The 13,763-nt window shown below is 42.2% G+C and overlaps 1 protein-coding gene across 2 annotated transcripts in view; it reads left to right on the forward strand.

Annotated features, from left to right (window-relative positions):
- The window catches only part of AIG1 (androgen induced 1), a 204,559-nt gene that overhangs the window by 42,452 nt on the left and 148,344 nt on the right, over positions 1-13,763 (forward strand). For both annotated transcript variants that reach the window (XM_024551928.4, XM_053913625.2), the window contains exon 2: positions 1,321-1,476. In XM_024551928.4, coding sequence (XP_024407696.1) covers positions 1,321-1,476 — 156 coding nt within the window. The remainder of the gene's footprint in view (positions 1-1,320; positions 1,477-13,763) is intronic.

The raw sequence follows: 13,763 nt of genomic DNA on the forward strand, positions 1-13,763 counted from the left end.
TTTGACATTGCTCTGGCTAAGACTGGCTAATAGTGGCAGGATTTGGTGAGCTCCAGAGATCCCAGTGTATTATATATAAACATATTGCAGGAGTTTTGTTTATTTAACTAAATCCGACGACAGAGTCTTCGTTCCAGGGAATTTTCAAAGTGGCTTCTATAAGAGTTTGAACAAAATGAATAATAGTGTGAGCATGCCAGTGCTATGCTAAGGGGTAGGACCAGGTAGGTTTCGGGCCTCCTCTTCCCGTCGTTCTGTGCCTCAGTGGGGAAGCCAACAACAGCGCTTTCCCAGATTCTCTCCACCGCCAACGTGGAAATTCGCCAAGAAAAAATTATATTTTCTAAACAGGTAATGAGTCCAGTTGTGTCTTTTACAAATACATACATCTTCTGAAAATTATTTGTGGTAGAAGGAACCAGAATAATCCCCCTGAATCTCTTCTTGCTGCTAAATGGGCCTGGCTTCGAGCCCGGGGAATATATTTTCTGCCCTCTCCATGATTTCAATTATCCTTTGCCGAGCCGTATTATAGTATGCTGCCTGCGGCCACCCATCGCTCTGGATCATCAGTACTTTACCCCCCACTTTAGAATTTCACAAATAACTGGGCTATAGCATTCCAGTGTTTCTCTCTGTGGTAGTCCAAGTAAAGCATAGCTAAGGTAAGTAATGCGATTTGTAATTGAATTGGGAATGTACGGTTGGTCACTCACTTTTGGGAAAATGGTGTGAGCATCTAAGGTTACGATGCTTTGTAAAGACTGTAGTTCTCAAACACTGGAAACCTGAGGAGTTCATTTAGTTCCAGTATGACAACAGTGTGCTCCGCCTCAGTCTTGGTTATTGCATTCAGTTGATTTCCCAGTGACTCATGGACTGGACTCTTCCTACCAATTCCTTTAGTAAAAATTTCTATATCTATCTGATTAAAGCATGAAAGGTTTCTTCACATTCAGACTAAATTGTCCCATTCACGACTGAGACTCCCCTGATCCTCTTCTCCGCACACCTTCGATGTTTGTTAAATCCCGCTGGTCAGTATAACTAGACCACGAATGTGATATTTTAAAGTCATGGGCATGTCATTTTGATAATCAGCGCCTTTCTGTTGAGCTGTGTGTGTGCATCCATGTTTTACATTGTCCTTAGGTGAGCAAAAATGGAAGTAAAGTTTTTAAGATGAACTTTATCACTATCTTTCTCTTCGTTTTTTGTTTATGACCCACTCTTTAAATGAGCTTCTGATCTTCTCTTATCACGAGTTGTGTTGCCCCCATGTAGCTGTCAGGGACTAATACCAGCCTTGTCTCCCTCCAGGTGATCCAGGCTGTCTTTTTTGGCATCTGTGTGCTGACTGATCTTTCTAGTCTTCTGACTAGAGGAAGTGGGAACCAAGAACAGGAGAGACAGCTCAGGAAGCTCATCTCTCTTCGGGACTGGATGTTAGCTGTGTTGGCCTTTCCTGTCGGGGTTGTGAGTATGACGTAGCATGTATTTAACCGCAAAGAAACTTGGGTCTTATTTCAGACTTCCGAGAGAAAAAGGGCTCATTATAGGAGGTTGCAGTATTAGTTTGCTCTAACTGCCATCACAAAGCACCACTGAATGGGTGGCTTAAACAGCAGAAATTTATTTTCTCACAGTTCTGGAGGCTAGAACTCTGAGATCAAGGGTTGATTTCTCTCGGTCCTCTCTCCTTGGCTTATAAATGGCCTCTACAGACACATACTGGGTTAGCTCCACCCCCTACAATGACCTCATTGAACCTTAATTTCCTTTTTAAAGGCCCTACCTCTAAATACAGTCTGAGGTACTATGAGATTAGGACTTCAACATAGGAATTTCGGGGGATGCAATTCAGCAGTTTCTTAAATTGCCCAAACTTGAAATGTATGGCCCTTGGGTCTATGATCATTCTAGTGTTTTTGAACTTGACAGAGATGAAGTCAGCATTAATTTATACTTCTTCCGTTACCCAACTGTGCCTTTAGCCAATATCACTTAAGTAAATGTTGTTTAATGTTTGGGTCTGTTCTGAACATGTTAGGGTCTGTCTGAAACATAAACCATATTTCTTTAAAGGGCCAGGGACCTGTGAGAGTCTGCAGATTTTTTTTAACATGTGTATAGCCAGGATATGAGAGAACTCATAAACCTCAAATTGTGAGTGCAGGTAAGAGTGTATTGCCTAATTCAAATTCAGACCTTTCATTTGACAGCTGATTTCTGGGTATAACAGACACCCAAGTGACCTAGACCTACATGTATTACATCCAAGGTCCAATGTAGCAAGAGTCGAAAGTTGTTTTCAAATCCTTCCAATGGTTTGTATTCATATTTTTTCAGATCTGTAGCTGGCGGAAGCTCAACATGCTTGTTCTAAGACTAATTTTTGCCGCGTATAATGCACACCCACGTTTTTGGCCAAAACTTTCAGGGAAAAAAATCTTTCGTTTTAATTTTTTAATTCAATTATTTATTTATTTATGTTTAGATACTTGTTTATTTATATTATAAAGGAATTTTAGCATTTATTTTTGAACACTTTATGGTACAAGAAACTTTATGTAACAGATGATTACAAAACCCAAGCACAGATACAAGGTATTTCAGGTACTACCCGTGTATAATGTGCATCCTTATTTTTCCCTAAATCATTTGGGTAAAAAGAGCACACTATACATAGTAAAATATGGTAGTAAGTGCCCAGACTATCACTGAATTGATTTTTTTATGGGCTGAGTCGTATGTTCCTGGATAAAATAGCCCTTAGCTCTTGACAACAGCACAGGGGTTTATTATAATCTGGTCACCCTCTTCTCATTCTTATCCCCTGAAAACCTGAATGGGTGCTCAGGTTGAAGCTTTCTAGAATATCTCTCAAATTCTATTGCTTAATGGAACAGAGTTAAAGGTTTTATGTATTATTTAATATTTCCTTCTTTGGACTTGACTTATAAAATTCTAATGCTTCCTATCAAAATAGCTATCTAAGAGAAAATTGTGATTGGCATAAGGTACAAAAACATATACTTCCTGCAAAAAAGAGCTATTCAAGTCTGTATGCTGTTTTGTTTCTTTTTATCCCTCACTCCCTTGGTATTTCTATAGACATGTCATTGCCTCCAGAATTCTTCCCTGCCTGGAAGGAATACAGTAGTAACACAATACCAAAGTAAGCAGGGATACAATATTGACATGTTTTTGATTAGCTCTGCCTCTCCTTCTGTTACCTGATGTCAAACTGTGTCTCCAGGGCTTGAGTTGTGAGTCTCGCCACTCTCATCAAAGGCTCATTACATATGCTCTTTAGACATTTGGACATGACTTTGGCCAGGACCTTTTTGCACCTGCTTGAGACTTCAGATGTTTGTCATGAACAGATATTTGGTCCATGTACACTTTTTGGTTTGTAAAATGAATGGGGGACTTTTTGTTTGATTCCTTGAGTGCATCTGACCTTTTCCCCCATGTTCCACCATTTTTGGTGTTTGCTTTGTGTCTTAAAAGAGGAAAGAGCAATGACACCTTTAATATCTTCTTCCCTTTTTAAACCAGAAGTCATAACATTACGTTTTCCTCGCATATGTATGCCCCTTTCCTAGCTGAGGAGCTTCATAGGAAAATTTACAGACAAATAATGCATCAGAGAGACGTACAGCTTCACTGATTTCTTTAACTCATTTTTTTCCTTGCCCACTGATACTTTATAGTCAATATTTCCATTTTTAATAATATCCCCAGTTTTTATGAGTCACTTACCATTTTATAGTCACTAGCCTTAGGTTCCTCTGTTACATGTGTTTCTCCCCTCCCTCCCGGTCTCCCTTCTTCTCTCTCTCCCCACCTAAGTGTTAGGAAGAATCCTGGCCAGTAGTTTCCAGAAATCCCCTTGTTTTCCACTGTTTCTCTTACTCTTTCATTTGACTTTTTGTACCTATTTAACCAATTTCTACCAGATTTCTCACTCTAATACACACAAATTTATTTTGAAGCAAAAACTGGCAAATGGCTTCTTCCTAGACCCCATTAATTTTATTGCAAAGTCATATTAACAGAGGATATGAACTTAGCTTTTTATACACATTTTAACCTGTTTAATAACAAAAATTTAACCTACTGATGTTACGGGTCAAATCGGCTTTATTCAGTGATTCATGAATTGGACAGCATCCCCTCTAGCAAATGGAAAGGAACTCTACCGAGCTATAGAAAAGGAAAGGTTTTTTAAAGGCAGAATGGGGTCTTAAAAGGAAATTATTAGGAAAGAATATGCTGTTTCGGGCAGGGTTGCCCTCCTAAGGGGAACGGAAGGAGACTAATCTATGGTCTGGATTATCTCACTAATGCAGACCAGGTCATCTCATGTTCACTGGTTAAAAGTTACATTCCTGGCAAGTGGAAACCACAGCTACCCTAAGTATTAAATCTGGGATTGCTGACCTGGGGCCTAGCATGGGTGACGCCATTTTGGGTCTGTTGTCTCTTTTATAACAAACCCAAAATATTTTCATCATCAAGACCTGTGATTTTATTGTTTCTTTTCCCTTCCTTTCCCTAAGGCTATTTCCTAGCTCTCTTTTCCCAGCCTTTGCTGTGACCTCAGAGCTGTCGCCTGCCCCTTCTGGGTCTCCCCTCAGAGCCCTGAGCTGCTCAGTGGGTCCTGGGATTCCACCCTAGTTCTATCCTTCCTCCTTATTAAAATGTGAACCCTTCCTGGAGCAACGCCCTGAGGGATCACTTGCAGAGGTGTCAGGCTCACTCTCTGTGGCTCCTGGCCTGGAGCAAGGTGCCCAGCCTGAAGGGTTTTTTATCATGGGAAAGAAGGGAATAGCACTAATGCCCAGGACCTGCTGGACATAGAGTTATACACGTAGCAATCTGTACTATAAGAATGTTTATCATAGGAGCAAATGATTTATTATAACATTTGCAACTAAACATCTTTCACTGTGTTGGTTACAGTCAAAAACCCCAGAGCCTTGGGTGGGGCTTACTAAGAAGGAAGGTGCAGAGCCGCTCAGAACCTGTCCGTGGTCCCTTCAGGCCCCAGGCTCTGACGGCCAGGTGACCGCCCACCTCTCACAGTGCCTCCTCTGCCACTTTCTGCCACCTTCCTCAGCCCCACACCTTTTGTTTGTCATCCGGAAGTTTGTGGGGAAAGCAGCGTTTATTTTTGCTTCCTGGTGCAGGGCAAAAAGTCAGTGGGCAAGAACAGAAGGCACGGTGGCAGCTGAATTTATCACTTCTGCCCAAATTTTCCTGAGGAGGCCTCTCAACCCCAAGCTTTTCCTGGTGCTCCCATTATCTCTCTCTCACCTCAGCTAAAACTACAGCAGCAAGGGTAGGTTATCTAAGATTTGCATTTTTTACACTAATGCTTCCTCCCATAACGAGGTTAATTGAGAATTGACAGTAATTGCTTTATGCGGGGCACGAAGCCCTCAATGTGGGTTTGTGACCTGTGACCCTAGTGCATCTACTGCATGGACTCTCTCAGTCTCAAGGATATATAAAAATAATGACACATTCCAGTCAAAGATAATTGGAATAAAGTTTGTTTCAGCTTAACCTTGAGGAAATCAGGCAGAGTTGCTGGAGTGAGCATAGCATGTGTCATCCTGGTTTGAGCAGATTCCCATAAATGCTAAGCTGGCCTTGGTTAGTAACGCTAATGGCCGGAAACCACCACCGCTCCCAAAGCCTTGCCACTCACTTTGCAGGCAGAGCCCATGGGAGGCTCCTCTTACCATGCGCAGTTTATTTCTGAACCCTGTCACCCTTTTAAAGAAGCATTACAAACGATTCCATGACATTATGCGGTCTGGAAGCACTGAAGCTTGTTAGGAGCAATCAGACGAAGAATGTCTTTTGTCTCCTGTGAGTTCATTGACTTTTTGGCTGGCAGATATTCTTCTAGTTAACAGAATAGACTAAGGTTTCAACCAAAAAAAGAGAAAAGAATGATGAGGAAAAAGAGGAAGAGCAACAAAAAGAATGAGTATGATGAATCCTACATGTGTCTCCAACTGCTATCCTAAGCAGCCCTTCTGGTGACAATGGTCGTCTGTTTTCCATTAATTCAAGTCTGTGCATCCCATTGGACTGCAGCTGCTCAGCTTGCGCAATACACGTAATTCAATCTCATCACCTCCCCAGTATACCTTTGTCCCTGGTGCAACTTGGTTGCTCTAGACCAGATGCGGGCCGCTGCTAAACTGTCCTTGACCCACTCAGGGTGAAGATGGAGGATGCCCCTCCCTTAATAAAGAGGGGTTGTGTCCGGGAAGGTCCTGGAAGTTTGGGTATGTTCTAAGCTGTGATGAGCATCTAGTGTAGAAGGGACAAATCAGCATGTACCAGGATGAACTTTTCTGAGATTTGACCGCCTTAGTAAACCATTTCTGGTATTATAAGCATGTTCTTCTAAAGACTTAGTGAATATTTTATTGTATTCTAGAATCCTTTAAAACTTGTTTTCATTCTTGTGATGGGAACTATATGTATAGTACCTGCTTCCTGAGGAAACATGGAAAACGGAATTTGGAATCTCAAATACAGACTCAAAGAAAATGCATGTAGGAATTACCTTTTTAAAAATGTTTCTTAAAAATCTGCATTTACTGACACTCTAGCTAACTCTAAGCCATCCTTAAGAAAAAAAATTTTGGTGCATATACATTTAGATCTTAACAGTTTAAAATACATTATTTTTATTTCTGATTTTAAAAGTAAGAGTTTGATTTAAATGTAAAGAAAATACACACAAGTGAAGGGCATTTGATTCTGAGATTGCAAATAAAAGCAAATGCCTTTTTATGTTCTTTTTCTTTTTTAAGTTATATTTTATTGGTTATGCTATTACAGTTGTCTCAGCTTTTCCCCTTCGGCCACCCTGCACGATCTATAAAGCAATCTGAGATGTTCGCTACTTGTCCTGGGCTTCTCCAAGCCCAGGCAAAGCCAGGCTGGGAATCTAGGCTGGCTGCTGCTAGTGCCAGGCCCAAGGCCACTTAGCAAGAGGTGCTGGGGCTGAGGGGTTACTGAGGCCTGCTGTTGCTTGTTCGATAGGATTTGGGAAGTTGTGAAGCATGAGCCAAGACCAGCCATTCGTATGGAAAGGTCATGGTTAACAGTTTGGGTGGCCCTGTAAGTTGGGTGGGATGGAGTCTGGGGGGATCTCCAGGGTGGGGCAAATAAGGTTAACCAGGTTGATGGGGTCTCAGTTATGGCACCCACCTGCTGGCTCTGTGGCTCTGTGGGGGAAGCGCTCAGAAAAGGGACAATGGCCTCTGCCTGCCTTTCTGTCTGGAAGAAAGCTTTCCCCCAGCTTCCTGCCTTGATGCCAGACATGTCGGTTCCTCCTTGTATGCCACTGGTGCCTTTCAAACTGCTACCCCAGTGTCGGAGCTCAGAGGGAGTGAGTCTGAGTAAGTTCATTTGTGGGTTCTTTAACGAGAATGCTTGGGACTCCAGAGTTTTCTTCCACCAACTTAATCCCCATTGGTTCTTGCACCCAGAAATTGTGGGGACTTATCTTCCTGGCACTGGAACCCTGGGCTGGGGGGCCTGGTGTGGGGCTGGGGCTCCTTGTTCATGAGATATCCGTCCCGAATTTTTATCCACTACAGATGGGTGTAAGACCAGCCCATTCCACGTCTCCACCCCTCCTCCCAGTCTGGATGGATATGGTTTCTTTAATTCCTTAGTTGTCAGATTTCCATTCAACTTGATTTCTGACAGTTCTGAGTGATGGGTGTTCTATATTATAGCTGTCATTTTGATGTGGTTGTGCGAGGAGGTGAGCCGTGTTTACTTATGCCTCCATCTTGACTGGAAGTCGATCTTCCTTTTGCTTTGATATTAAGGGGGAAGTTTTTTTAAAAAAAACACATTGTTTACTTTATTCTATAAACTCTGGATTTAATTTTAAAATACAGTTAATATCCACTGATCCTCTCTTTATTAAATTTTTACACAGTTACCTACAATCAAATTCTTTTTTTATTTTCTTTAAGCCTTCTCTGATATTTTAAGTTTTCTTCACATGCCCTTTTCCTTTTTAGTCACCTTTGAAGTTAAAAATACAATATCTGTTAGGTTTTATTTTATGGCAGTCCTCAGTTCATTTAGAGTTGAGTCAACAGTATGCTTCCCCCTTGACCTGAAATGAGTATGAATTGAGTTGCCTAAGAGGGAAGGTTTACAGATGAGGATTCACTCAAGGTCAATAAGTAAAATGAGCCTCTTCCTCCCCAACCAGGAGAAATGTTCAGAAGACGGTACTTACCTAATCTAGGTGAGTGGTCCTGCAATTAGTTTTTGATAGACTTTTCAAAAGACCAAGGAGTTAATGTGATTAGACAGATGTAACTGATAGGGAACCACTTCCTGCTCAGCCATCTTGTATATTCTTTTCTCCTAATGAAAACCAAAGATTTTCTGCCCAGGTGACCTATTTAGTTTGTACATGGTTTGTACATTGTAACTCATAGTAGTCAGCTTTCTGAATGCTTGCAAGACAAATTTGTTCAATACTAAACATAATCTTGTCTCCAAAAACATTTATCGTAAGTGCTCATTATTAACCACACTACAGTGAAAACCAGCATTTCTATCCAGAGCAGTCAAAGGAGAAAAGTCTACTAGGCAGCAAGTACTTAGTGCTAGGAGCCAAGATAGTAGAGACTGAGGACTGATCTTGTCTTTCAAGGGTCTTGCAGTTTAGAGAAGGTGAATTTATAAGCTATGTCACTAGTAAATTATGGGCATGATGGCCCTGACCAGTTTGGCGTAGTTGGTTGGACATCATCCTGCAAACCAAAAGGTCACCTGTTTAGTTCTCAGTCAGGGCATATGCCTGGGTTGCGGGTTCAGTCCATGGTCGGGGCACTTATGGAAGTCAATCAGTCAATGTTTCTCTCTCACATCAACATTTAGACAAACATCCCTCTCTTTGTCCCTCCCTTCCCCTTTCTCTAAAAAATGAAAAGAAAAAATAAAAAAATTAATACAAAATAGAAGAGGGTATGAGAAGCATAATACTACATGTCTAAGGTACAGAGGAGCCCAGAAGAGGAAGTGATTAATATTAGTGAGTGGAAGGTCCTGGAAGACACCCAAGAAATGATGATGTTTGAGCTCTGTTTGAAGAACAGCTAAAAACTTATTGGATGTATAGGTTAATGGTGCTTTCACCTGTAAGTAACAATGTCCCCAGATATCCACCTGGCTCACTTCTTCATTTCATTCAAGTCTCTGCTCGGACGATTACCCCTTAAAAAAGCTTCCACGAATAACCTATAGAAATTAGCCTCCCATTATTCTCTCTCCCCTCACCTTGTTTTATATCTCTATAGTGATTACCATTCGCTGGCACATTGCACGTTAATTTTTTGTTTTTGTAGTGTATGTCTCCCGTGACTTGGCACATTCCCTATGATGCCAGGGAGGCTGTATATTTGATATACTGCTGCAGCCCAAGCATCAGGAGCAACTGAGAAAGCTGACTACTATGAATAATTCAGTATTTGCTGAGTGAATATCCAACCAACCGTGACTTCGGCAATAACGATATTTAATATCTCACAAGAAGGCTGTAAGTAGGTAGTTTCAGAGCAATATTGCTCATTATTGTCATTTGAGACTTAGACATTTTCTGTTTTCCACTTTTCTATCACCAAGTGTTGACTTTTTGTCCTTGGACTTGCGACCTACTGTCTCAAAAGGGTTGATAAACACCCAACTTCACATTTGCACAGCCATGTTCAAGGCAGGAAGAGGAAGAAGCGCTTCAGGTTGTTCTCCCCCCATGTTTGTCTCTTCATCAGGAAACAAATCTTTCCTGGAAGCTCTGCCAGCAGACTCCGTAGACCTCCTTGGTGAGGACTGTTGCTTGGCTGCAACAGGACGCATGGAGGCTGGAACAGCAAGTAGCAGCTAAGGGGATGAGGCTACTGTGGGGCTTAAACTAACTCTGATTTGCCCTTATTGGTTGGCACACTGGTCCCAGGCGAAAATCTGGGGTTTCAGGAAGTATAAGTAAACAAATTTTGAGAATAACAATTCAACATAAAATAAGTAAAAACTAACAAGATTTTAGATACCACTGTTTATATGGGTTAACATGAAAAATAGATACAGTAAAACTATGACACTAATCATGGACATTTACTATTCTAGCTGCAAAAGACATATTTTTCTACTTATCCCCTGCCAATAGCATTTTTGTGCATTTTATCCGTATTATCATAAACAACTATCTAAATCTGTTACATGAAGAAGTTCTTTATGTTACACTATTGACCAAATGGTTTATGTTCAGTTTCTGAATGTATGACATGTGTCAGAAGTGGCCCTGTTGAGACCACCAGCTCAGATAAGCAGACGGCTGAGTACAATGAGTAAACTCTTCCTTTCATGGTCCCCTAGAAATTGTAGAGAATTACCTCGCCCTATGTATCATTTTACAGAATTACCTCTCTCTAGGCAAGGAGCCACAAAAATATCCCAGCAAATGAAGATAGCTTCTTCCCATATTTATATCCATAAGTGAAATGTATGTATGAACTATGTGGTCAAGAATAGGAAGAACTGATCTTCAGTAACATGAGTAATGTGATACATATTATAAAATAGACATATGATTCCTGTTCCCTAAAACATGACCCCCAAACCAGGACCTTTTCTGTGCCCTTGTTTGGGGACCAGGAACAAGATGCAATATTAGTTTTTGTTAAAAAAAAATAGAAAAGGGAAAAAGGAACGATATTCATTTTTCTTCTTCCTTTTCTGCATATCTCTCCTCCTCCTTATCTGTTATTATCTTTGTCTATCTAGCTGTCTGTCTCTCTTACCTCCCCTGCCCCATCCTTCTACCCCAATCACATCCTTCTCTGTAAAAAACAGGAACTGGTTTGCTGTGTGGGTGTCCTTGAAATGACTACAGTTCCTGTGGGCATTTTGAGGTAACTCTTACCTGTTTAGCTGGATCAAAGTGTGCTGTGTTACATCAACCGACATCAAAGGAACATTTCCCCCCAAGGAAGGAGCTAGTGGACTTCCCACCTGTACAACATTGATCAGCTGTCAGCTACGCCCGTGCAGTTGCCATGCTGATGATTTGCCAATCCTGGATAGGACTTTCATTCATCATGCCTCTGTATACGGGAGAAAAGTTGCAGCGTAATTCTGACTCTGGGGGACGTGTCCCAGAGGCACAGGTGGGAGGGTGGGACGGGAAGGAGAGGAGACAGGAAACAGTGGGGGAGGGATGGGTGTAGCAGGGCTTCACAGGCAGCCCTGCTAGCCCAGTGCGCTGTCTCCCTAGCTCCTCTGAAGAGCAACATTCCAAGAGGTTTCCCTCCCAAATGCCCCTTTATCTAGTGGGTTAGTCTGTGCATCATTTACTCATAGGAACAAATATGAGCTAGGACTTGGGCTTGTGCTGGCGGAGTTGACTGCCACATGAGGAGAACAAGAGGAGCTGTGTCACAGAGGGGTCAGGGTGTCCTTCTGTCCAGTCCACTTCTTCGCTCCTCTGGGTTCTCTACCAACACGTTCATCGGTCTCCAAGGGGAGACTGGAAAGGGATGTGAAACAAGAAAGAGCCCCAAGCATGAGTGAGAGGTGTACTAGAGTTGAAAGGCACAAATGGAAATGAATTTTGTGTGCTCATCTTTATAACCTCGCTCCTTAGTCTTAGCAGGGCTCCTCTCATTTGTTTCACCTTAAAAATCAACTACAAAATTAGAACGGCCACCTCCATACAAACATAAATAACCAGACAGAAAGAAACCTCGGCGCTCCCATGCCCAAAGTATAACGTGAGCGAGCACGTGCCCAGCAGATCGCTGTCAAAATGAGCACTGAGTCAAGGAGGGGAAAGCCCTGAGAGTCATTGCGATAATAACATGTTTGTCCGGATGTTCAGAAATACTACCTGGGCCCTTCCCCGCCACATTACCTTAGAGTTCTAATGAAGACGCCTCATTCCCAGAGGTGGTTGCCGTCACCTTCCTTTTTGGGTCCAGCCTGTAAATGAGCAGCTTCGCTTACACTGTCTGAGACTTTGCACCATCTCCCTTCCATCGTGGAAAAACCCACAAACAACTCACCAGGTTGAAAGAGCAAATATTGAGAGCTGACTTCTGCTACACGCTGCTGTGGGCCAGACACTGCCCAAAGCTTTATTCTAGTTCTGTCATTCTTGTTGCCCCAAGAGGTAGGACTTCCCATCATTCCCACTTCACAGAAGATGCTTCCACTTCAGTTTTAAAGATGGGGTTCCCACTTTTCAGGTCACTTGCCTGAGGCCCACAGTTGGTAAGTGGGGCGACCAGGACTTGAAGCCAAACACTCTGACCAATGGAGTCCTTGCCCTTAGCAAGTACTGTAAACTTTTTTAACAAAGCAAACCTAAGTTGGGTTTTCATCATTCACTTGGTAGACATTTTCAGCTTCATACATAAATTCTGAGCTGACCACAATTTCTAATTTAGGAAAATGCATCCAAATAAGAAAGGGACTGGATCAAAAGTCACTGAAGCTGTTTCCTTGAAGCTATTTAACAAAAGACTTCATTTGTGCTCACTGCCGTTTCCCTTTGATGTAGTATTTGGCGCTCTACAGCCAGTGGTTTTATGTAGTTTTACAGGCACGTTTGCAAGGTACACATTTTGGCAAGAAAAGAACATCTTTCCGGCGTGTCTTCTCGTTTCAACAATTGAACACAGATTTAACTTCCCACGTATTTCCCCAATATGCTTATTTTTAATATGTGAAAATAAGGTCTTATCCGTAGAAGTAACTACATTTTTTTGAAGTGGTTACTAACTGTATCAAATATCATCTGTAAATCACCCCTGGGCTTCCGAGAAGGCATGGTTCATGGCTGCATGGTTGCAAAAGAATCTTTTTGGCAAGAAATGGTCCAGTACATACTGCATGGGTATTCTAACAAGGGAACTGCACCTACCCAGTGAGATTATTTTACCAAGAATTCCTTCCTGAAAGCCACTTCCTTCTGCTATAACAAGAGAGTTTTCGTTCAAATCTTCTCTCCTTTATAAGTTTATAATTTGCCCTCTCACCTATTTTCAACAAGGACTTGAGGCGGTCTGTATCCAAAGTGGTCTAACCTCACGGGCCTCAGTGTTGCTCAGCCAAGGCTTCCCGTAAATAACCTTGCCTGCGTGGATAAGTGCCTTCTATGTTATGTTGCAGGATACACAGAGGAACTTCTACACACTTTATCTTGAAAAGTGAGGCAAGCCAGAACGTTGGGGAGAAAACTTCCGTTCTAGCACATTTAGCTAACATTTATTGAGTGCTATGTCCAGCCACCGTGTTAGACTCGACTACATCCTTTCACATACCTGGAAGGGGATCTTCTGTAAATGAGAGGCAGTAGACAGTAGGAAGCACACTGGTCCCTGCAAACGGTGGCAAGAGCACTGGGGCACTGAGGTGGGAATGCTGTCACCACCCTGGCTGTACAAGCTGGCTCGTACACTGCTCCAGTCCCACCTAGAGAATGATGCCCGCCAGAGTGGACCTGGCCAGTGATGTTGGATGAACACTTTGCACTTGAAGAGTCTCAAGCAAAAAAGGGTAGTAAGGGAGGAGGGAGAAAAAAGTTCTAGGAGAAAAAAATTTTATCCACACACGGGAGATTTTCTTTGGGTCTCCTGGCTCTTTTTTGTGCATCAGCATCAAAACAGATCTTTCTCCCCAATCCTGGCACGTTCCTGAACTGCTGA

Source organism: Desmodus rotundus, chromosome 11 (genome assembly GCF_022682495.2).
Source record: "Desmodus rotundus isolate HL8 chromosome 11, HLdesRot8A.1, whole genome shotgun sequence".
Taxonomy (NCBI): Eukaryota; Metazoa; Chordata; class Mammalia; order Chiroptera; family Phyllostomidae; genus Desmodus; species Desmodus rotundus.